The 22031-nt window shown below is 39.4% G+C and overlaps 1 protein-coding gene across 3 annotated transcripts in view; it reads left to right on the forward strand.

Annotated features, from left to right (window-relative positions):
- The window catches only part of VWA8 (von Willebrand factor A domain containing 8), a 459390-nt gene extending 437654 nt beyond the window's left edge, over positions 1 to 21736 (forward strand). For all 3 annotated transcript variants that reach the window (XM_053665428.1, XM_053665429.1, XM_053665427.1), the window contains 3 exons: positions 17678 to 17776; positions 18138 to 18376; positions 20569 to 21736. In XM_053665428.1, the coding sequence (XP_053521403.1) occupies positions 17678 to 17776; positions 18138 to 18376; positions 20569 to 20677 (447 nt within the window). In that variant the 3' untranslated portion in view covers positions 20678 to 21736. The remainder of the gene's footprint in view (positions 1 to 17677; positions 17777 to 18137; positions 18377 to 20568) is intronic.
- The last annotated feature ends 295 nt before the right edge of the window (positions 21737 to 22031 follow it).

The raw sequence follows: 22031 nt of genomic DNA on the forward strand, positions 1-22031 counted from the left end.
AAAAAAAATGGCCAAACAGGAGAATATGAAGAAACAAGAATTTAAAAAAATGAGGAGAGGCTTAGGAACCTCCAGGACATCTTTAAACACTCCAACATCCGAATTATAGGGGTACCAGAAGGAGGAGAGGAACAGCCACAAGTGGAAAACTTATTTGAACAAATAATAAAGGAGAATTTCCCCAATCTGGCAAAGGAAATAGACTTACAGGAAATCCAGGAAGCTCAGAGAGTCCCAAAGAAGTTGGACCCATGAAGGAACACACCAAGGCACATCATAATTACATTAGCCAAGATGAAAATGAAGGAGAGAATCCTAGAAGCAGCAAGAGATAAGGGGACAGTCACCTACAAAGGAGTTCCCATCAGACTGTCAGCGGATTTCTCAGAAGAGACCTTACAGGCAAGAAGGGGCTGGAAAGAGGTATTCCAAGTCATGAAATCCAAAGACCTACAACCAAGATTGCTCTATCCAGCAAAACTTCATTTAGAATGGAAGGACAGATAAAGTGCTTCTCAGATAAGGTCAAGTTCAAGGAGTTCATCATCACCAAGCCCTTATTATATGAAATGTTAAAAGGACTTATCTAAGAAAAAGAAGTTAAAAAAAACATGAACAGTGAAAGGACAGCAAACTCACAATTATTAAGAACCACGCCTAAAACAAAAGGAAACTAAGAGGACAGCTAGATCAGAAGCAGAACCATAGAAATGAAGATCTCATGGAGGGTTAGCAACAGGGGAGTGGGAGGAGGTGAAGGGGGAAGAAGGTACAGAAAATAAGTAGCATAGACAGTAGGTAGAAAATAGATAGGGGGCAAAAATAGTATGGGAAATACAGAATCTAAAGAACTTGAGACACATGGTCATAAACTAAAGGGGGGGAATGGTGGGGGCAGGGGGTGCAGGGTGGAGGGGAATGAAAGGGGGGAAATAGAACAACTGTAATGGCATAATCAATAAAATTTTTAAAAGAAATAAATAATAATTTTTAAAAAATTTTAGGTAGAAAACCACTATTCCAGGGCCAGTTATGGACTGTGATTTCTTACAGACTCTAAGGGCTCTCTTTTTGGAAGAAAGTTTATCATTTCCTAGTTTGGTTTAGATAATTCACTCCCCTGACAGGAAAAAACAAGGCATAGGTGTTCCTACGACTAAGTAAACCAGGCTTTTTACTCTATTTTGGGGTGTACCATTGAATTTCCCTAGAACCTTGGGGGCAGGAATGACCTTGGAAATTATTTTTAAACTGTTTTACAGATGAGAAAATCAAGAGCAGAGAGGCTAAATGCTCTGCTCAAGCTCACATAGCTGGACTGTAAAGAGCTAAGACTCTGACTCCCCACCTTAGGGCTCTTTCTTAGTTGAGGTTTTATCTCTGTTTTTTGCAGCCATTTTATTCCCACCCAGTAGGTGTTTTTACAAAACTGTAATTCAGGAACTGTACCATGTACATAAAGTACTCTGTCTTCTCCCTTTAACACTTCATCATCCCAAGGAGGTATAATGGACATACTCTTCTCAAATATATTTTGGTCAGAAAGACATGGTTAACTCACTGAAGGATGTAGAAAGGTATGACTCACAAACCAGAACCTACTAGGCAAATTCCTTCTATCAAAAACAGTTCAGTGTCTTTCCCACACCTCAGGAATGTTTCACACATTCAGAAGTGGAAACCAGTTATCCTATCAGGCCCTGTATTTGAATAAATTCTTATTGCCACATGGAGATAGAACTAAAGAACAGTGTATAGACTTCTGAGTCCAAAGTTAAAAAAAGACTCAAAATTGACTATATTGTTGATGTAGAAAAGCATTGGCCAAGCCAACCATTCAAAAAACTGACATAGAGATTGGGCAGGGGAGGAGTTAGGAAATGGTTATATCTCTGTAACAAAAACATTGGATTTAGAGTCAGAGCACCTGGGTTTGGCTTTGACCTCTGACAACAATATATCTCTGACCTTAAGAAAGTCTGTTAATCTCTCTGAGCATCAATTTCTTCATTTGTGAAATGAAGTTAATAACACCTACCCCAAAGGTGTGGAGAGAATCAAAAAGAGATAAGATCTGGCTGGTGTAGCTCAGTGGATAGAGCTCGGGCCTTCGAATCAAAGGATCATGGTTCCATTCCCAGTCAGGGCACATGCCTGGGTTGCAGGCTGCTTCCCTGCAGGTCAGTTTCCAGCAGGGGATGCACGAAAGTCAACCATACATTGATGTTTCTCTCCCTCTCTCCTTCCCCAATAAAGATAAATAAATAAATAAATAAATAAATAAATAAATAAATAAACAAACAAATAAATAAAATCTTTTTAAAAAGAGAGAGAGATAAGATATACAGAAGCACTTTGTAAACAATTAAGAACTATACAAAGCCATGGCTGATGTGGCTCAGTGGATTGAGAACCAGCCTGGGAAACAAGGGATCGCTTGTTTGATTCCCAGTCAGGGCACACACTTGGGTTTCGGGCCAAGTCCTCACTAGGGGTCACGTGAGAGGCAACCACACATTGATGTTTCAGTCCCTCTCTTTCTCCTTCTCTTCCTCTCTCTCTAAAAATAAATAAATAAAATCTTAAAAAAAAAAGAACTGTACAAATGTTGGCATTATGCTCATTAAATGTATACCCTACCCTTTCATCAACCTTGAGGTTAGGTAAAACAGAGATTATCCCTATTTGTCAGAGAGGTTAAGTGATTTACAAACATAGTGTTAGGGGTCATCTAAATTGTCGTTATTTACAAGGTAGAAACAAGATTTGGAAAGATTAAGTGACTTGACCTCGGTCAAAAAGCTTGTTAATGTCAGGGCTGTCTAGAATCCTTGATCTGCAGAACATTAATTTTTTTACATTATGAGATGAAAGAAGGTTAACTAGCTAATACTATAGATATTGGCTAACTAACACTGTAGGTTTCTGTTGGCACTTTTGATGTTTTAAATCACACATTTATCTTCTAGTCATTTGCTGACCACTGTCAGTAGTGCCCTTTTAGAATGGTGTGTTTGGATTTCTAGAAAGAGGTTAGAATTTCACACGTGGTCAGTTTTCAAAAATAGCCTCAGGTGATTGTCTCATATCTCCTTATAATGAGGATGCATAATAAAGCATTGCCTCTCCTAAAGTTAGCAAATAATTATCCTCGACAAAAGAAACTTAAACATAAACCTTATTCATAAAAAATGCTGATAGCTCTTTATTCTAAGCAGAGCTTACTTTTCAGTCTAAGTATTATAAATCAGCCTTCATATTTGATGGTAAATCTTCATGCCCTGAATGAAACTCAGCATTTGTTTTTATTTGTTATACCTTTCACTAAATAAATGAGATTTTTCAAAAGACAGTGTAGCAAAAGAGCATTTAAACAATTTGGAAAGCAAAACAGTATTAAAATTGGTCTTCTCTGATTGAGATTTTTCATTTCTTTGGTTTATTATTTATGTTGGATGCTAAATGCAAGACCCCACAAGGACTTCAGGGATGCTCTGGAAAATATAGAAATCCTTATTACATATGAAGATTTTGAGCTACTCAAAAAAAGTATAATCTAAATGTCAGGTGCTTTGATAATGACAGTGAAGTTCTTGTTTAATGACTCCTGTGAACCCTCCAGAGAAGCAAAGTGGAGCCCCTGCCAAGTCTGATTTGTCATGGCAGGACCAGAGTGGGTGAGTGGCAGAATCAGGAGTTAGAGAATGGAAATGAATGAGTTTATATACTTTCCCCTTTAATCCAGACAGTTTTGAGGATGGGCAAATTACTGTCTGCAAAATCTGTTGGCATCCTTTGGCAGCAGATACCAGACAATTATGACATAGGAAGTATTGGTTTTAATGGAAGTTTAGCATGATCTATAGTAACACCAAGAAATGCTCACATTTGAATATCCTTTCATTTTCTCTCAAGCATTTTATTTCCTCTGAGCACAGAATCATCCCCAAGCCCATCTGAAAGATGAGAACCCGGGGTCTGCAAGTCATTTTGTAAACCCCATCCTATTCTTTATGTTTGTCTTCTCAGCTGTTGTAATACTGATGAGGCACAGGCAAAGGCAGATTCCTCTGCAAATAGCACTTTCCTCACTGCAAATAAAGGGAAAAAAAACAAGAAGGAAGAAAAGGAAGTAGGGAGGGAGGAAGGAAGAAAGGGAGGTCCTCAACCCATTTATCTTTATTTCATTTGCATGAAAAATATAGTAGGTAGATAGATTAGTCAGTCAAATTATAGATAGTTATTAAAATGCTTCTGAAGTATTTAATCAGCTATATCTGGTTTCGATAAAGAACATCCAACAACTCATTTGGCTGCTGTTTGTTTAATCATAAACTACCAACTGTGGTGACTAGTTATGACAACACTGTGAGAGCAGACCACATGGTCAAATATTTATTTATGCAGTCTCTTCTATCGTTATCTGATTAGTAAGAACTTTAACCTTCAGTTGTAAGGGAGGAAAAGGTCTAATTTATTTATAGCCATCTTATCTCAGCCAAATAAGAAAAACCTCTGTTTCAAGAAGCTGATTCTACATCCCCTGGTGTAGAATCCTGTTTAACAGATTACTTCACCAGCCCTGATGAAAGCTGGCATCTTCTCGGAAGGATGTGGCTTAAAACAATTTCTACTGTGACCATTGTCCAATCATACTTCAGGGCCTCGAGCATACTTGCCTGGAGAAATCTTGCCATATCTCTTCACATCCAGGCAGATCCTAGCACTGATAATGGGGTGACCTTAGTCTCTCGAATACTGAAGCCAGTAATCTATTTTTCAGAGCTGTGGAGATTTAGGTTCCAAATTTCTTTGTTACCTTTTCACTACATTGATAGCAAACTATGCTAATGAGAGTTTTTTTCATGTATGGAATTTCTTACATCCTTAGAAAGTATTTATTGTCAAGCTATTAAAAATATATTGGTAGATGGCTCTCACAATTATTTTGTTATCATTCTTTATATTTTAAAAATTATTAAAATGAAGCATAGAATGATCTCCAAGCCCCCTGCCCAAGGCTCCACTCTGGCCCCCCTCTGACCATGCCTCTTGTTTGGCAAAGAGTCTATGCACCCAAGGGGGTGTACCCACTTAGAGCTAATTTCTAAATCACACTCTGGTTCCTGGGATCCCCGGCTATCCTGTCAGATGACCCCAAGCCTGCTTCCAGGGCCTGTGTGGACCTCTTCCATCTCTTCTTAGGTCCATCTTCCTATGGCAGAGTGGATGGTGTGTGGATGGCAGGGCTGGGTGTTTATACACATGTATGTTACATGCCTCATAGTGTGAGACAAAGCCAACTAAGTGTACAAAGAAAAGACAATGGGCTGTAAGCCAGAGGCTTGTACTGCCCACCTTGCCATGTCCAAATACTTGAAATTTGATGCTGGCTTTCCAGGTCATTATGTGCAGTTATCAAAGTAGGAGAACAGAGCATATTTTATTTAACAATTTGTAGCAGGATTTACATCTCTTAAATATTTAGACATCCTATAGGCCTTCACTTGTACACTTGGCACTTCTAATTATGCATTTATCTCTCTCCATTCCTATTTTCTCTGCCTCCCTTTTGGTCTCAGAAAAAGGAATCTTCTTCCTCCTTCTCCAACCACACCCTCTGACTATGATCCTGATCTCCTTCCCCAGAGCCTCTGCTCTGCCACCTGTAAAATGCAGACACCTCTCCCTAACAGCCCTTTAGATGCTGTTCTAGTTCTCTTTTTATACCACAAACCTTTCACTGAAATTGTTGCCCAAAAGTTGCCATTAAGTCTGATGTCCAGGGATTATTGCCATCACTCTTCTTGATGGCCATGGTTAGTGTAACTCAGCACAGATGCACAACTGTGTCCCAAAACCCTACATACTGGTTTCCCAGACTGTGTCCTGCTTCTGGCACCATTCTCTCCCATCTTCACTTAGCTCCGTGTCTTTCTTCCACTCCACCAAGGAGGATGCTCCCCAAGGCTCAGGAGTGGAGTCTACTGCTCTTCTCCTTCTGTGCATTTGCCCTTGGCAGTCATGTGTCCCCCCTCCTAGGGATAACAGCCACATATCTGACTACATTAAATAGGTTTCTTCTGTAATAGTTCCCCAAGTGCATGATTTCAACATGCCTAAAATAGAACTCATCTTCCTCAATAACCTAACTGCCTTCTGACTTCCTATTTTTACATAAAAATTATTTCTATAGGAATTTTTCTACTTTTCATTTTAACTACAATGATTTCAGTTATTATGGATTGTTTTTTTTTTTTTGTCAGCTAGCATGAGCCAATGACCATTTATCACATGAATGTTGGGGTTGGAGGAGAACTCATTCCAATTTCCAAACAGCTTATTTGTGAAACAATGTGGCCCTCATTGGAAAGGAAATCTTCCTATTGCCCCCTTGTATATATTATTTTTTAAAATTATATTTTATTGTTTATGCTATTGTACTTGTCCCAGTGTGTCCTGCTTTGCCCACCTTCACCCAGTCCCCTGACTATCTCAGGCAATCCCCACACCATTGCCTATGTCCATGGGTCATGCAAATATGTTCTTTGGCTACTATATTCCTTATCCTGCACTCTACATTCACATGGCCATGATGTAACAACTGCTCAGTACTTTTTAATTCCTTCACCATTTTTGCCCATCCCCCTGATGCCCCCTCCTATCTGCAAACATCAAAATGTTCTTTGCATCTATGGTTCTGTTTCTATTGTACTTGTTCATTTATTTTGTTTTTTTTAGATTCAATTGTTGATAGATATGTATTAGTGCCATTTTATTGTTCATATTTTTTGTGGTTTTTTATTTAATTATTGTTCAAGTACAGTTTTCTGCCTTTTACTACCATCCCAGCCCACCCACCCCATGCTCCCCACCTCCCTCCCATTTTCACCCCCCTTAGTTTTTGTCCATGTGTCCTTTATACTAGTTCCTGTAAATCCTTCCCCTTTGTCCCCTGAAATTCCTTCCCCTCTCCCCTCTGGCCGCTGTCCCCCTGTTCTCTATTTCAGTGTCTTTGTTTTTATTTTGCTTGCTTGTTTGTTTTGTTGTTTAGCTTCCTGTTAAAGGTGAGATCATATGGTATTTGTCTTTCAACACCTGGCTTATTTCACTCAGCATAATGCTTTCCAGTTCCATCGATGCTGTTGCAAAGGGTAGGAGCTCCTTCTTTCTTTCTGCTGTATAGAATTCCACTGTGTATATATACCATAATTTTTTGATCCATTCATTTACTGACGGGCACCTAGGTTGCTTCCTGCTCTTGGCTAATTTTGCTGCTATGAACATTGGGGTGCATAGGTTCTTTTGGATTGGTGTTTCATGGTTCTTAGGCTATAATCCCAGCAGTGGAATTGCTGGGTCAAAAGGCAGGTCCATTTTTAGTTTTCTGAGAAAATTCCATACTGTTTTCCATAAGGATTGTACCAATCTGCAATCCCACCAACAGTGAACTAGGGTCCCCTTTTCCCCACAACCTCTCCAACATTTGTTGTTTGTTGCTTTGTTTATGTTAGCCATTCTGACCCGTGTAAAGTGGTGTCTCATTGTGGTTTTAATTTGCATCTCTCTCATAGCTAGTGATAGTGAGCATCTTTTCATGTGTCTCTGGATCCTCTGTATGTCCTCCTTGGAGAAGTGTCTGTTCAAGTCCTTTGCCCATTTTCTAATTGGGTTAGTTGTTTTCTTAGAGTGAAGTCATGTGAATTCTTTGTATATTTTGGAGATTAAACCTTTGTCTGAGGTATCATTGGCAAATATGTGTTCCCATACAGTTGGTTGTCTTTTTATTTTAATGTTGTTTTCTTTAGCCACGCAGAAGCTTTTTATTTTGATGAAATCCCATTTGTTTATTCTTTCCTTTATATTCCTTGCTCTAGGGGACATATCAGTAAAAATATTGCTGTGTGAAATATCTGAGATTTTCCTGCCAATGTTCTCCTCTAGGACTTTAATGGTTTCACAGCTTATATTTAAGTCTTTTACCCACCTTGAATTTGTTTTGATGTATGGTGTAAGTCAGTGCTCAAGTTTCATTTTTTTTGCACATAGCTGTCCATTTCTGCCAGCACCATTTGTTGAAGCGGCTATTTTTACTCCATTTTATGTTACTGCCCCTTTTGTCAAATATTAATTGACTGTAGAGAGTTGGGTTGATTTCTGGGCTCTCTGTTCTGTTCCATTGGTCTATGTGCCTGTTTTTATGCCAGTAGCAGGCTGTTTTGATTACAGTGGCCTTGTAATACAATTTGGTATCAGGTATTGTGATCCCTCCTACTTTGTTCTTCTTTCTCAAAATTGGAGCTGCTATTTGGGGTCATTTATAGTTCCATATAAATTTTTGTATGGACATTTTGAAAATGTTAATTCTTCCAATCCATGAACACAGTATGTGTTTCCATTTGTTTATGTCTTCCTTGATTTCTTTCTTCAGTGTTGTGTAGTTTTCTGCATACAGGTCTTTTACCTCCTTGGTTAGGTTTATTCCCAGATATCTTATTTTTGTTTTTGCTATATCAAATGGGATTTTTTCTTGATTTCTGCTTCTGCTGATTCATTGTTAGTATACAAAAATGCCTTTGATTTCTGGATATTGACTTTGTAACCCACTGTTTTGCCAAATTCATTTCTTACTTCGAAGCAGTTTTGGGGTACAGTCTATGGGATTTTCCATGTATATTATCATGTCATCTGCAAACAATGACAGTTTTGTTTCCTCCTCTCTGACTTGGATGCCTTTTATTTATTTCCTTTTCTTGTCTGATTGCTGTGGCTAAGACTTCCAACACTATATTGAATAGAAGTGGTGAAAGTGGACAACCTTGTCTTGTTCCTGATCTTAGTGGAAAAGCTTTTACTTTTTGCTCATTGAATATGATGTTGGCTGTAGGTCTCTCATATATGGCCTTTATTATATTGAGGAATGCTCCCTCTATTCCCACTTTGCTGAGTGTTTTTATCATAAATGGGTGTTGTACCTTATCAAAAGCCTTTCCACATCTGTTGATATGAGGATGTGATTTTTGTCTTTGCTTTTGTTTATGTGATGTATTACATTTACTGATTTGTGAATATTAAACCATTCTTGCATCCCTGGGATGAATCTCACTTGGCCATGGTGTATGATCTTTTTAATGTGTTGTTGGATGGCATTTGCCAATATTTTGTTGAGGATTTTAGCATCTATGTTCATCAGCAATATTGGCCTGAAGTTTTCTTTCTTTGTTGTGTCTCTATCTGGTTTTGGAATTCAGATGATGCTGGCTGCATAAAAAGAGTTTGGGAGTTTTCCATCATTTTGGATTTTTTAGAATAGTCTGTGAAGAATAGGGGCTAGCTCTTCCTTAAATGCTTTGTAGAATTCTCCTGTGAACCCATCTGGTCCAGGGCTTTTGTGTGATGGGAGTTTTTTGATAACTGCTTCAATTTCATCTGCTGTTATTGGTCTGTTCAGGTTTTCAGCTTCTTCTTCATTGAGTTTTGGAAGATGATATTTTTCTAGAAATGTGTCCATTTCCCCTAGGTTTTCAGATTTCTTGGCATACAGTTCTTCATAGTAATTTCTTACAATCCCTTCTATTTCTGTGGTATCAGTTGTAATCTCTCCTCTTTCATTTCTGATTGTGTTTATTTGTGTCCCCTCACTTCTTTTCTTGATGAGCCTACTTAAAGGCTTGTCTATTTTGTTTGTCTTTTCAAAAAAGCAGCTTCTGGATTCATTGATCCTAATAATTGTGCTTTTAGTCTCTATGTCATTTAATTCTGCTCTGATCTTGGTTATTTCCTTCCTTCTACTTGCCCTGGGCTGTCTTTGTTGTTGTTCCTGGAGTTCTTGCAGGTGTAGGGGTAGGTTGCTTGTTTGAAATGTTTCTACCTTCTTTAAATAAGCCTGTAGTGCTATGAACTTCCCTCTCAGGACTGCCTTCACTGTGTCCCATAAATTTTAGGTTGTTGTGAGTTCATTTTCATTTGTTTCTAGAAACTTTTTGATTTCTTCTCTAATTTTATCCTTAACCCATCTGTTGTTTAATAGCATGCCATTCAATCTCCATGATTTTGAGTGTTTGGGGTTTTTTTTCTTTTGGAGTTGATTTCCAGTTTCAACCCCTTGTGGTTGGAAAAAATGCTTGGTATGATTTCAATTTTCTTGAATTTGTTGAGGCTCGTTTTGTATCCTATCATGTGGTCTATCTTTGAGAATGTTCCATGTGCATTTGAAAAGAATGTGTATTTAGCTTCTTTGGCATGAAAGGCTCTAAATATCAGTTAAGTCCATTTCATGTAGGGCATTGTTCAGTGCCACAATATCTTTGTTGATATTTTATTTGGAAGATCTGTCCATTTTGACAGTGGGATATTAAAATCCCCTACTATAATTGTGTTGCTGTCAGTATCTTTCTTGAAATCCTCTAAGATTTTCTTTATATATTTGGGTGCATCTATGTTGGGTGCATATATATTTACAATGTTAATGTCTTCTTGGTGGAATCTTCCCTTCAGTATTATAAAGTGACCTCTGGGTCTCTCTTTATGGACCTTTTTTGAAGTCTATTTTGTCTGATATGAGTATTGCCACCCTGGCTTTTTTTTCTTGTCTGTTTGCTTGGAAAATTTGTTTCCAGCCCTTCACTTTTAGTCTTTGTAGGTCTTTTGTCTGGAGGTGGGTCTCTTGTAGGCAGCATATGTGTGGGTGATGCTTTCTTATCCATTCAGCTATTCATCTTTTGACTGGAGCATTTAATCCATTTAAGTTTAAGGTTATTATTGATTGGCAACTTATTCAATGGCAAGTTATTCATTGCAATTTTTGTACCTGTGTTCCTCTCTGTCTCTCTCTTTTTCTTTCTCTCCTTAAAGCAGTCCCTTTAACATCTCTTGCAGAACTGGTTTGGTGGAGGTGTATTCTTTTAGACTTCTTTTGTCTTGGAAGCTCTTTATTTGGCCTTCTATCTTGATTGAGAGCCTTGCTGGGTAAGGTAGCCTTGGTTGCAGGCCTCTGGTTCTCATTACTTGGAATATTTCTTGCCATTCTCTTCTGGCTTGGAGTGTTTCCATTGAGAAATCAGTAGCTAACCTTATTGGGGCTCCCTTGTATGTTACTTCCTTTTTCTCCCTTGCTGCCTTTAAGATTCTCTCTTTGTCTTGGAATTTTGCCATTTTAATGATGATATGTCTTGAAGTGGGCTTCTTTGGGTTCCTCTTGTTTGGGACACTCTGTGATTCCTCGATTTGTGTGACTTCCTCTCATCAAATTAGGGAAATTTTCCCTCATTACTTTTTCAAATAGGTTTTCTATCCCTTGTTCTTCTTCTTCTCCTTCTGGTATCCCTATTATTCAGATATTATGATGTTTTATAGTGTCTTGCATTTCTCTTAATCCCTCTTCATTCTTTCTGAGCCTCTTTTCCTTTTCATGCTCTTTCTGTGAGATGTTTTCTACTTTGTCCTCCAACTCACTGATCCTATCTTCTGCTTCATCGATTCTGGTTTTGATTGCTTCTACTCTGTTCTTCAATTCAGGCATTGTTTCTTCATTTCCTCTTGTCTCTTGCTGATAGTTACTATTTCTTTTTTCACGTTGATGTAGTTTGCGGTGAGTCCGTTGTAGCTCTCCTGTAGTTTCTGGCAGCTCATTGTGAGCTCTTTGAATTTCTTTATAACCAGTGATTTAAATTCAATATCTGATAGTTGACTTGCCTCTATTTTATCTAACATTCTTTCTGAGGCTTCCTCCTTTTCTTTCATTTGGGGATTGTTTCTTTGTCTTCCCATTGTTTGTGAGACTCTTCTTGTTAGCCTCAGATTCTTAAATTGATCTGTTCTGACTCCCTGGGTTTATGGTATGAACTTCTGTGGTGGAATGCCTGTGAAATTCAGTGGTACAGTCTCCTTCGGTTATCCTGGTGTTCTCCACTTCCACCTACTCTTTTTTTGTTCTTGTTTTTTTGTGGACAGTTGGAGCAGGAGGCAAAATTGTTTGTGACAGCGAAAGAGTATTTTATGGTATTTACAGTCACAGCCAGTAGAGAGGAGATAGAAGACCTTTAGGCTATGTTAACCGTAATCTTCAACCCAACTTGCCACTTTTAAGAGAAGATGGACACAAGATAAGTCTCTTGTTGGAGAGGGAAAGCTAGTGAGTTGGATCTAGAAAGCAGTGAGGTTGCGGTCTGTCAGATTGTGGGGTAAGGTGAGAGTAAAAGATAGTAAATAGGTGTAGTGTATGAGCAAATACAATTAATTACTCCAGTAATAGAATTCAGGAAACTGTGAGTGGGCTAAGATCTGGGAGATGTGTTGTGAAGTATTTACAGTTGTATAGAACAGCTATTATTTACAATAATAGTAGAGCAACAACCATATGACAGACTCTATGTGATCTGTCTGAATAGGGGGTATAGAACTTTGGGTAGTGTGCTAAAGGAACACAAGTGACATGAAGTATAGAAAATTAGCAATACATTGTGGAAGAGAGAACAGGGGAAACCTGTCAAATAATACAATATAACCAGCCAAGGCAAAGAAGCCTATACAGAAAAAGGAGGAATACAAAGATACTGTTAAAATATAAAAGAAGTGAGAATAATGAAAAATAATAATAATAATAATACAAATATGCAGCAACTTGTGGCTTCTCTGCTATAGCAAAGTGGAATTTGTCTCTCTGACTCTACTGTTGGGAAGCCTCTTCTTTGGGTCCAGCTCTGGCCTTTTTGCAGTTCCAAGTTGTTTGTGTCTCTTGTGGGTAAAAGAAAAAAAAAAAGGCAGGAGAAGGGAGGAAAAGGCGACAAGTTTGGAAAGAAAGGAAGAAGGAATAAAACAAAAAAAAGGGAAAAAGTATTGAAAGATAAAACAACAATAAAATTAAAGAGATAAAAGATTACATTAAAAGAAAAAAATCTCTTGTTAGTTTCAAACTGACCAAACCAGTTTTTCTGGCTGCAGCAGGCTGAGGGGCAATTAGTGTGGTCTTTCTAAGAGCGCTCTCCCAAGAGCCAAACCAGTGTCTCTCCCCAGAACCCTACAAAGGGGATCTAGGACTTCCTCACAGCGTTCTTTTCCCAGGGGTTACGTCCGAGGGCTGGGTTGCGGGGGGCGCACACATGCATGCGCCCGTTCTGGCCCAGCTGCCTGGTTCCCACGGGTCCCGGGGCCAGACTCATCTCAGTTCTGTGGGGGATCTCCAGGCCCTCCAACCAACCTCGGGTTTGCTGACAAGCTGGGTGGGGAGCAGACCGGCGGCTGTGACTATCAGAGTCAGAGCCCCACACTGCACCTCTCGGTCTCCGGGGCTGGTGACCACAGAGTCTGCGGTTGATCTCGGCCCTTTGTCCCCAGCACCCTTTCTGTGAACTCTAGCAAACAAGTCTCTCCCAGTGCCCTGCCTTGCTTGGCCAGGGAGGGAGGGAGCTGATAACCCAGCTCTCTCCCAAGGACCCTTGACAAGCTCAGGGCTCCCAAAGAGTCTGAGAGATGCACCAGGAGCTGGTTCTGAGCACTGGGCGCCCACGGAGGTGCGCTGAGCACTAGTCCCCCGACTGTGCACCAGCCAAAGTCCCTGCTGCTCTGGTCCCTGAGACTCCACTGTACCTGCCACCATCTCCCTACCATCTGGATCCTCCGTGACCATCACAATTTCTGGTCCCTTATTTTCATATATGCTGGGAAACTGCTGGCTGCCTGCACTGCTCCCCTGCAGATCAGCCAGGATCCTCTCCCATGTGTACAAGGAAATGGAATCCGCTCTGTTCTGTTCAGTGGCCATCTTGCCTCCCCCACTATTGTTCATATTTTTTATCTTCTTCTTAAAGAAGACCCTGTAACATTCCATATAATATTGGTTTGTTGTTAATGAACTCCTTTAACTTTTTCTCATCTGGGAAGCACTTCATCTGTCCTTTGATTCTTAATGATAGCTTGGCTGAGTAGAGTAATCTTGGTTAAAGGTCCTTGCTTTTCACTTTAAATATTTCTTGCCAATACCTTCTGGCCTGAAAAGTTTTTTGAGAAATCAGCTGACAGTCATATGGGAGATTCCTTGTAAGTAACTAATTGCTTTTCTCTTACTGCTTTTAAGATTCTCTCTTTGTCTTTAACCTTTGGCATTTTAATTATATTGTGTGTTTGGGTCCATCTTCTTTGGGAGTCTCTGTGCTTCCTGGATTTGTATGTCTGTTTCTTTTACCAAGTTAGGAAAGTTTTCTGTCATTATTTTTTGAAAAATTTTAAAAAATGCCCTACTCTTTTGCTTCTCCTTCCAGCATGCCCATGATGCAAATGTTGGTACACTCCCAGAATCTCCTTACACTATCCTCATTTGGGGGGGGGGGATTTTTTTTCTTACTGTTCTGATTGTTTGTTTATTACTTCCTTTATTTCCAAATCTCTGATTTAACCCTCAGCTTAATCCATTCTACTATTTATTCCCTGTAAACTGTTCTTTATTTCAATTAGTGTGCCTTTGATTTATGACCAGATCTTTTTTATGCTGTCGAAGTCCTCAATAATTTCATTGAGCATCTTTATAACCAGTGTTTAGAGCTCTGCTTCTTGTAGATTGCTTGTCTCCATTTCGTTTAGTTCTTTTTCTAAAGTTTTGTTCCATTCTTTCGTTTTGCCCATGCTTCATTGTCTCCTCATTTTGACAGCCCCCACCCCATGTTTATTCCTATGTGTCAGGTAAAGCTGCTACATTTCCGACGCATGGCCCAATGCAGTAGGTATCCTATAGAGTCTGTTGACACAGCCTACCTATCAACCAAGCTGCATACTTGAGGTGTGCCCACTATGTGGGCTATGTACCCCATCCTCTTGTAGTTGAGCCTTGATTGCTGTTGGCACATCCAAGGTCAGCCACCACTTGTGTTCTTCCCAGGGCCACCTAGCATATGCTACAAAATGAACTGCAGATAACTGCTACTTGCACTGAGCTTGGCAGTTACCTAGATGAGGCAAGCTGTGAACCAAGGCTGCCTGCTGCTATTGCTCATCCTGGGGCCACATAGTGAGAGGTACAGGGCTCGCTGAGGCCATATGCTACTTGTTTGAGAGATTTTAGGAAAATCTGAAGCATGAGCCAAGACAAGCCATACATATGGGAAAGCCCATGGAAACAGCTTGGGTGAGCCCAAAATTTGTGTGGGGCAAAGCCTCAGGGAATCACCAGGGTAGAGCAAACAATGTGAGCCAAGTTGATGGAGTCTCAGATACAGTGCCCACCTGCCAGCTCTGTGTGAGCAGGGCCCAGAAAAGGAACAATAGCCTCCACCAGCACTTCTGCATGAGAGAAAGCTACACCCCCAGCTCTTACCCTGCTGCCAGATAATTCAGTTCCTCCCCATATGTCCCTGGTACCGGTAAAGCTGCTGCCCCTGCACTGAAGCTCAGAGGGAATAGGTCTGAGTAAGTCTGTTTGCAGGCCCTTTAGGGGGAACTTTCTGCACTCTAGAATTGTCTGTCTTCCACAGCCTCAACCCCCACTAGTTTTTACAGTCAAAAGTTATGGGATGGGAACTTGTCTTCCTGACACTGGAACCCGGGGCTTTGGGGCCTGGTGTGGGGCTGGGACCTCTTGCTCCCTAGATATCCCTCCCAATTTTTATCCCCCACACATGGGTGTGGGACCAGCCCTTTCTTCATCTTCACCTCTCCTACCAGTGTTGATGTGGTTTCTTCTTTAATTTCTTCTGCTATTGTAGGACTTACATTCAGATAAGTTTCTGGTAGTTCTGAATGATGCTTGTTCTTTAGTTGTTATTTTGATGTGGTTGTACAAGGAGGCAAGCCATGTTTACATATGCTGCCATCACGACCAGAAGTCCACTCTTGACCTACACACATCCTTAAAGCAAATCATGCAATAGTCACACCAGGCACACTCATTGATACTGGAATTTAAAGATGAATAAGAATGGGTTCATCTTCAAAGAACTCACCAGTTAAGAAGAAAGACATGTAAAGGAATAGTTGCATTCTCCCACAACTCCTTGAGAAATGTGTTATACATGATAGGTGTTCAAAAGACAGCTGTTGACTGATGGTTAGTTGGTAAATAGACAACACTGTTCGTAAGTATTTTGTGCCATAATACTCCAAGTACTCCCTAAAATATTTTGCCCCAGACCCACGCTCAGAATTTTTTTGCAGATGCCTCAGTTGCCCAGAACCCCGAGGTCTATTTTAACATTTATATCAACATCACAAAAATTCTTACAGGATGTAGAAGGGGAAAAAGAATTTGGTGCCAAACTCAATAGTTGGAGGGAACCACCTTGCCCCAATTTTAATTTTTCGCAGGCCCCAAACCTATTTCTAGATTCTATAAAACAAAATCTATCTAGTCTCTTCTCAACAGATGGGATTTTCTCATGTACATTGTGAGATAGAAAATTTTTAAGTATTTTCTAAATTGGAAAATATATGTTATACATCATCAAGTAGAAAAGCAAGTTATAAAATCACATGGGCAGTATTATTCATTTTTAACTAAAAATTATACCAATGTAAATGTGTATATGGGTGAATGTGCAACCTCTCACACATACAGTGGGAGGAAATGAAAGCCTAGGAACTTACACAACAAAACATTAACAGAAATTATGTGTAAGTAGTGAGATTATGAGTGATTTTTACTTTTTGTGCTTTTCTGTTATTTTTACAGTGTATATATTTCAAAACTTTATGTTCAGTGGAAAAGCGCATGTATTAGCTTTCTATTGCTGTGTAACAAATTACCACAAATATAGCATCTTAAAGACTCATTTATTAACTAACAGTTGGTTAGAAGTCCAGACAGGTTCATCTGTGTTCTCTGCTTACGGTCACATAAGGCTGAAATAGGTATCAGCCAGGCTGGGCTATTGCCTAAAGGTTCTAGGGAAGAATCTGCTTCTAAGACCATTTAGATTGTTGGCAAAATTTGGTTACCTGTGGTTGGACTAAGATCCCTGTTTCCTTGCTGACTCTCAGCCAGGGTTGCTCCTGGGTGCTACTCTCACAGCCCTGGTGCATGGCCCCCTCTATTTCAGCCACAGTTAATTCCCACAAGTCAAATTCCTTTATGCTTCAAATCTATCTTTCTCTTCTACTACCAGCCAGGAAAAAAAAAAAACAACTCTCTGCTTTTAAAGGACTAGTATGATTCAATTAAATCCACCTAGATTATCTCCCTTTTGACCAACTCAAAGACAACTGATTAGTCATCTTAATTACATCTGCAGAATCGCTTTTGCCACATAAGGTAACATGAGTGATATCCCATCATATTCACAGGTCCTTTCCCCACTAAAGGAAGAGCACCATATAAGCTATTTAAACCAAGGAGGCAGGAATCTTAAGAACTCTGCCTCTCACAGTGTAAGTGTGTTGTGCCTGTGTGTGTAATTTTTTGAACTCTCTCCTTAAATTTAAGAACGGAATTCATGGTAGCACCTGAGGCCCTCATCAGATTTTCTGCCTCCTGCTGGAGAGTAGAGATCAATCACATGATGAGGGACCAGAAGTTGAAGGAGTCAGGAATTTGTTTGCTATATTTAGTAAACACATATCCATCTCTCTGCACCTTTCTATGGCCATATGTTGAGCAGTTCTGGATAACAGACCAGAGAGTTAGAGGCTTATCAGTCCAATGACAATTCTGTAGTTGACAGAGCTTCTAACTCTCTGATTGTCTTGCCTCTAGTATGACGTCGCTGGACACTCTGGAGATGACTACAATATTCCTCTAGTTCCAATTAACAAAATCCCCAAGGACAATAAGCAAAGACTAGAAATACTGAAGGTAAATTCATTTAATTACCTTTCTATTGTGAAAACTTGTACTGGACTAGGCAAAATATCTTCTGGTCACTGAAAAATTCACTGAAAAGCAAAATAATGGCTACTTGAGTTTTAAAAGTTAAATGCCAAATGGGATTGTTTGGGAACATTTTTTGTTTCTAACAAAAGTCTTAACCACATACTAATATTACTGTGTGCTTCAGTGACTCCAGGGCTCCAGTTAAGCAGACTCACTCTGAGACTTCTCATTCACATGTAATAATTGGTATTTGTGTATTCTCGTGGTCAATAGCAAAATCATCACGATTGTTAAAAAAGGCATTTCTCACCCAAGGATTTTGTGCCATATTTGTTACCCCCAGACAATGCATGCCCATGCTCAGTTCTGCATGAGCGGGGACCACACATTAGAGGGGACAGAACACGCCATCCGGGAAATTGTCAAAGAAGAAGCTGACGAGTACTTCGTCATCGTCCTGAGTGATGCAAACCTGTCACGATATGGAATACATCCTTCCAAGTTTGCCCAAATCCTGACAGGCAACCCTCAAGTAAATGCTTTTGCCATTTTCATTGGATCTTTAGGTGATCAAGCAACCAGGTAAGTGTTACCTCAGGATATATCAAAGGGCAGGTATAAAGATATTTGAGTCCCTGACACATACTACTTCATGGGCTTAGCATCTCAAGGGACAGTGGGAAGACAGAGGGAAACAGAAATTAGAGTCACTCCCTTGGTGGAGCTGATAGTCTAGTTGAGAGGATGTGATGTTCTAGCTTATGTTTGGATAAGCAATAGTCATTTCAAATTAATTATGTTTCAGCTTATGTTAAATTTACCACCAGTAAAATAAAAAGCAAATTTGTTTGTCCACTAGTAAATTAAGCAGTATCTAATACATTTTGCGCTTTACATCTAGGTCCCAAGTTCAGTTGTAATCAGTTCATGTTCAAATCATACGCAAAGGAGCAAACATATAAATAGTATATAACTGTAACTATATATACACATACATGTTTACATGTAGACATATATATACATACACACATATATGAAACATATCTATATATTTCTGTATGTCTATGTACAGACAAATAGATAGCTATATAGCTCTCTTACTGGAAAGACAAGACAGGTGAAACACTTGGAGACAATGTAAGATAGTATATAAAATAAGATGCTATAATGAATATACTGAATGTTCAACAGAGAAATTTATGATCAGTCAATAAAATCATTGTGGATTATCTGAAAGCAGAGATCTGGAAACACTGCCAGTGACTTAAACACATTTCTCTTTTTCAATTACAAATAGAAAGCACTCGTGATTTTTGTCTGCTTAAAATACCTGTAAGAAGAGAAATTAAATCTTCTCCCACACCAAAATATAATTCCTGCCTAAAACTGAAAAGGCTACATGCCTTTTTATTATTCTATCTCTTTTACCTGCCGTACCTTGGTTTAGAGTCCTATATAGACTAGGAAATGTTTTAGTGCCCCAACTGCTGGCATTTTTTCTCTTTCTGTTCCTTTCTCCAAGCTGCAGGATTGCAGAGTAAGGTTAAGAATAGACTTAATATATGTAATTACAGTCGCTTTATTACTTTGCATTTTTCTCAGTTTGATATGTTAGTCTTTTCTAGAACTTCAGTGTCCTCGAACACAAACCATGCCTTTTCTACCCAGATTTTCTTCACGACCAGCCCAGTGTTAAGCAGACAGCAAGCTCAGCAAATACTGGTTGAGCTGAAATAGCTATTTTTTCTTTCTAGTGAACAGATCCTGTTTGAATACTTAAGCACAATAATACCCTTGTGGTTTCCTAGGGAAATGGTCCAACATCCACTGGCAAAAGATACGTTGCAGAATTAGCTGCTGTACTGGGCATGCCAAATGTATGATACTACACAGGATGGTTGACTTTTATTAAATGTCATTTGAAAACCAAACTTTGTTGGCACAGTGAAAGGAGGCATTCTTTTGGATAGAATTGCGTCTTGCACTTTTATTGCCTTCAAAATGGCCCTTTGTTCCAAATGATAAATTGGCATTTAAAAAAATTATCATAAGCCTATATAACCTCAGTGCCATCAAAGCAGCAATTGCATAAATCAGACTGCATTTCACATTGTGTGATGTGGTGCAGAGAGGGGCAGCAGAGAGAAAATAACACTTGGGGTTTGCCTGGGTAACATTTTTTAAATTTTTAATTGATTTTTTTAGAGAGGGGAAGAGGGAGAGAAATATCAATTTGTTGTTTCACTTATTTATGCATTCATGGTTGATTCTTCTATCAAACCCACAACATCGTTTTGGGACAATGCTCTAACCGACTGAGCTACCCAACCAGGGATTGGGTGGGTAACATATTTTGAGGCTTGTTTTCTAAGGCAGGAAAAGCTCTTAGAAGTACAGAGTGAAGCCAACACACTCACTGGACCCATGTGAGCTAATCTCAGATTGGTTCCTAGGGCTCTGTTTGGTCAAGGGAATATAAAATACCAGAAAATAACAGTAATAAAAGGGAGAAGAAAATTTTTCAAATCCACTGATTTACTCACTGAAAAGACCTTTCCTTCAGTTCACTGCTTTCGATATACTCTCCCTGTTGTTCTTCTAAACCTTTCATTGCCTAGTGACAGCCCATTCAGTTGCAAGCAGGGCAAGGTATTAGGAAGTAAAAAATTTCCCTTCCTAAGAAACCACTTGGATGCTGTGGTTTGTGGGAGCAGGAGGTGGAAGGGGAGCCTCAATTTGCAGTGGTAATTTTCTTTCCCTTTCCATCCTGGCAGGCTTCAGAGAACTTTACCAGCTGGCCGGTCTTTCATTGCCATGGATACCAAGGACATCCCTCAGATTTTACAACAGATCTTTACCTCCACCATGTTGTCCAGTGCTTAAAAAGTGCCCTTCATCACCCTGATTTCTGGGATTTGCAATAAGATGGGGATAAAGAGTATTCTGAATTAAAAAAAAGACATAGTCAAATGAACCCATGCAATAACTGGATAATTTAGACATTCCTGGCTCTTCCTGCACTTGGTCAATAATCAGAATTCAGAAAATTATCTATAGGGAGGCTTGTACATGGACATCTACAGCCATTGATAGCTTTTCAGATAATTAGAGGAAGCAAGTTAACCTGCATTTTATTAAATGTAAGGGTTAAAAGAAGGTCATTTGACAGCCCGTTTCCAAAAAGAGAATGCCTAGCTTTTGCCTTAACACATCCTCTAGTCACCCATGACAACAAAAGCGACTCCAGCAAACTAAGGCCCTGATGCCACATTCTGGCATTCAGTACCAGTCTGTACAAACCCACCCGACCTGTTCCTGTTCCATAATTACTTTTATTTCTTCCCCCACTCTGTTGTCCAACAATGACATCACAGCAGTAAATCCACTGAGAAGTCCTAACAGCAGTATTATTTCTATAAAAGGTTGGGTTTTCTCAGTAATTCCATTTTCTTGGCCAAAACCAAAAGGAATCAAAAGATCCTTGGATTGCTTCCTTTCCCACGTGACTTTTAAAAGTTTCTTGAAATAATAAAGAGCAAATGTCCTTTCTCTGTGCTGTCAGGAGCAGAAGGATAAAGGATGTCTGGCCTTGAGTGTCCTGTTTCTTCTTGTTCCTCTAGTGCTTCTCAAAAGTACCCCAGTGTCCCTACTGATTTCCAAACTGCAGTGCTCAAAATAACAAATGCTTATGTTTTCACCTAAAACAAAGTAAAAACAAGGCAGTATGTTTGAACTAAATGATACCTGGAAATCTCTTCAGCTGTTAAAAAATACTCTTTTCAAGCCTCATTCTTTTTCTTTCAAAGTGTACCTTACTCCCACCCCATCTCAGGCTGACCTTTATTTATCAATAGGCTCAGTGTCATTTTGTTTAAAATCAAATGCTTCAGCAGAACTCAGTCTTACTCCAACCATATAATAAAAAGTTCCTTTTTGCCCTGACCAGTGTGGCTCATTTGGATAGAGCATTGTCCTATAGACTGAAGGGTTGCAGGTTTGATTCCTAGTCAGGACACATACCCAGGTTATGGTTTCAGTCCCCGGCTGAGGCACATACTAGAAGGCAACCAATCGATGTTTCTCTCATATCAATGTCTCTCTCTCTTTCTGTCTTTCTATCTCCCTCTACCTCTGAAAGGACAATGAAAAAATATCCTCGGGTGAGGATTAAATAAACAAACAAACAAGTAATAGTTTCTCTTCACCACTGATGGCAAAGTCAGGAATACTGGGGGTG

The sequence above is a fragment of the Artibeus jamaicensis genome, unplaced genomic scaffold, assembly GCF_021234435.1.
Source record: "Artibeus jamaicensis isolate MK-2021 breed Jamaican fruit bat unplaced genomic scaffold, CSHL_Jam_final contig_414, whole genome shotgun sequence".
NCBI classification, from domain to species: domain Eukaryota; kingdom Metazoa; phylum Chordata; class Mammalia; order Chiroptera; family Phyllostomidae; genus Artibeus; species Artibeus jamaicensis.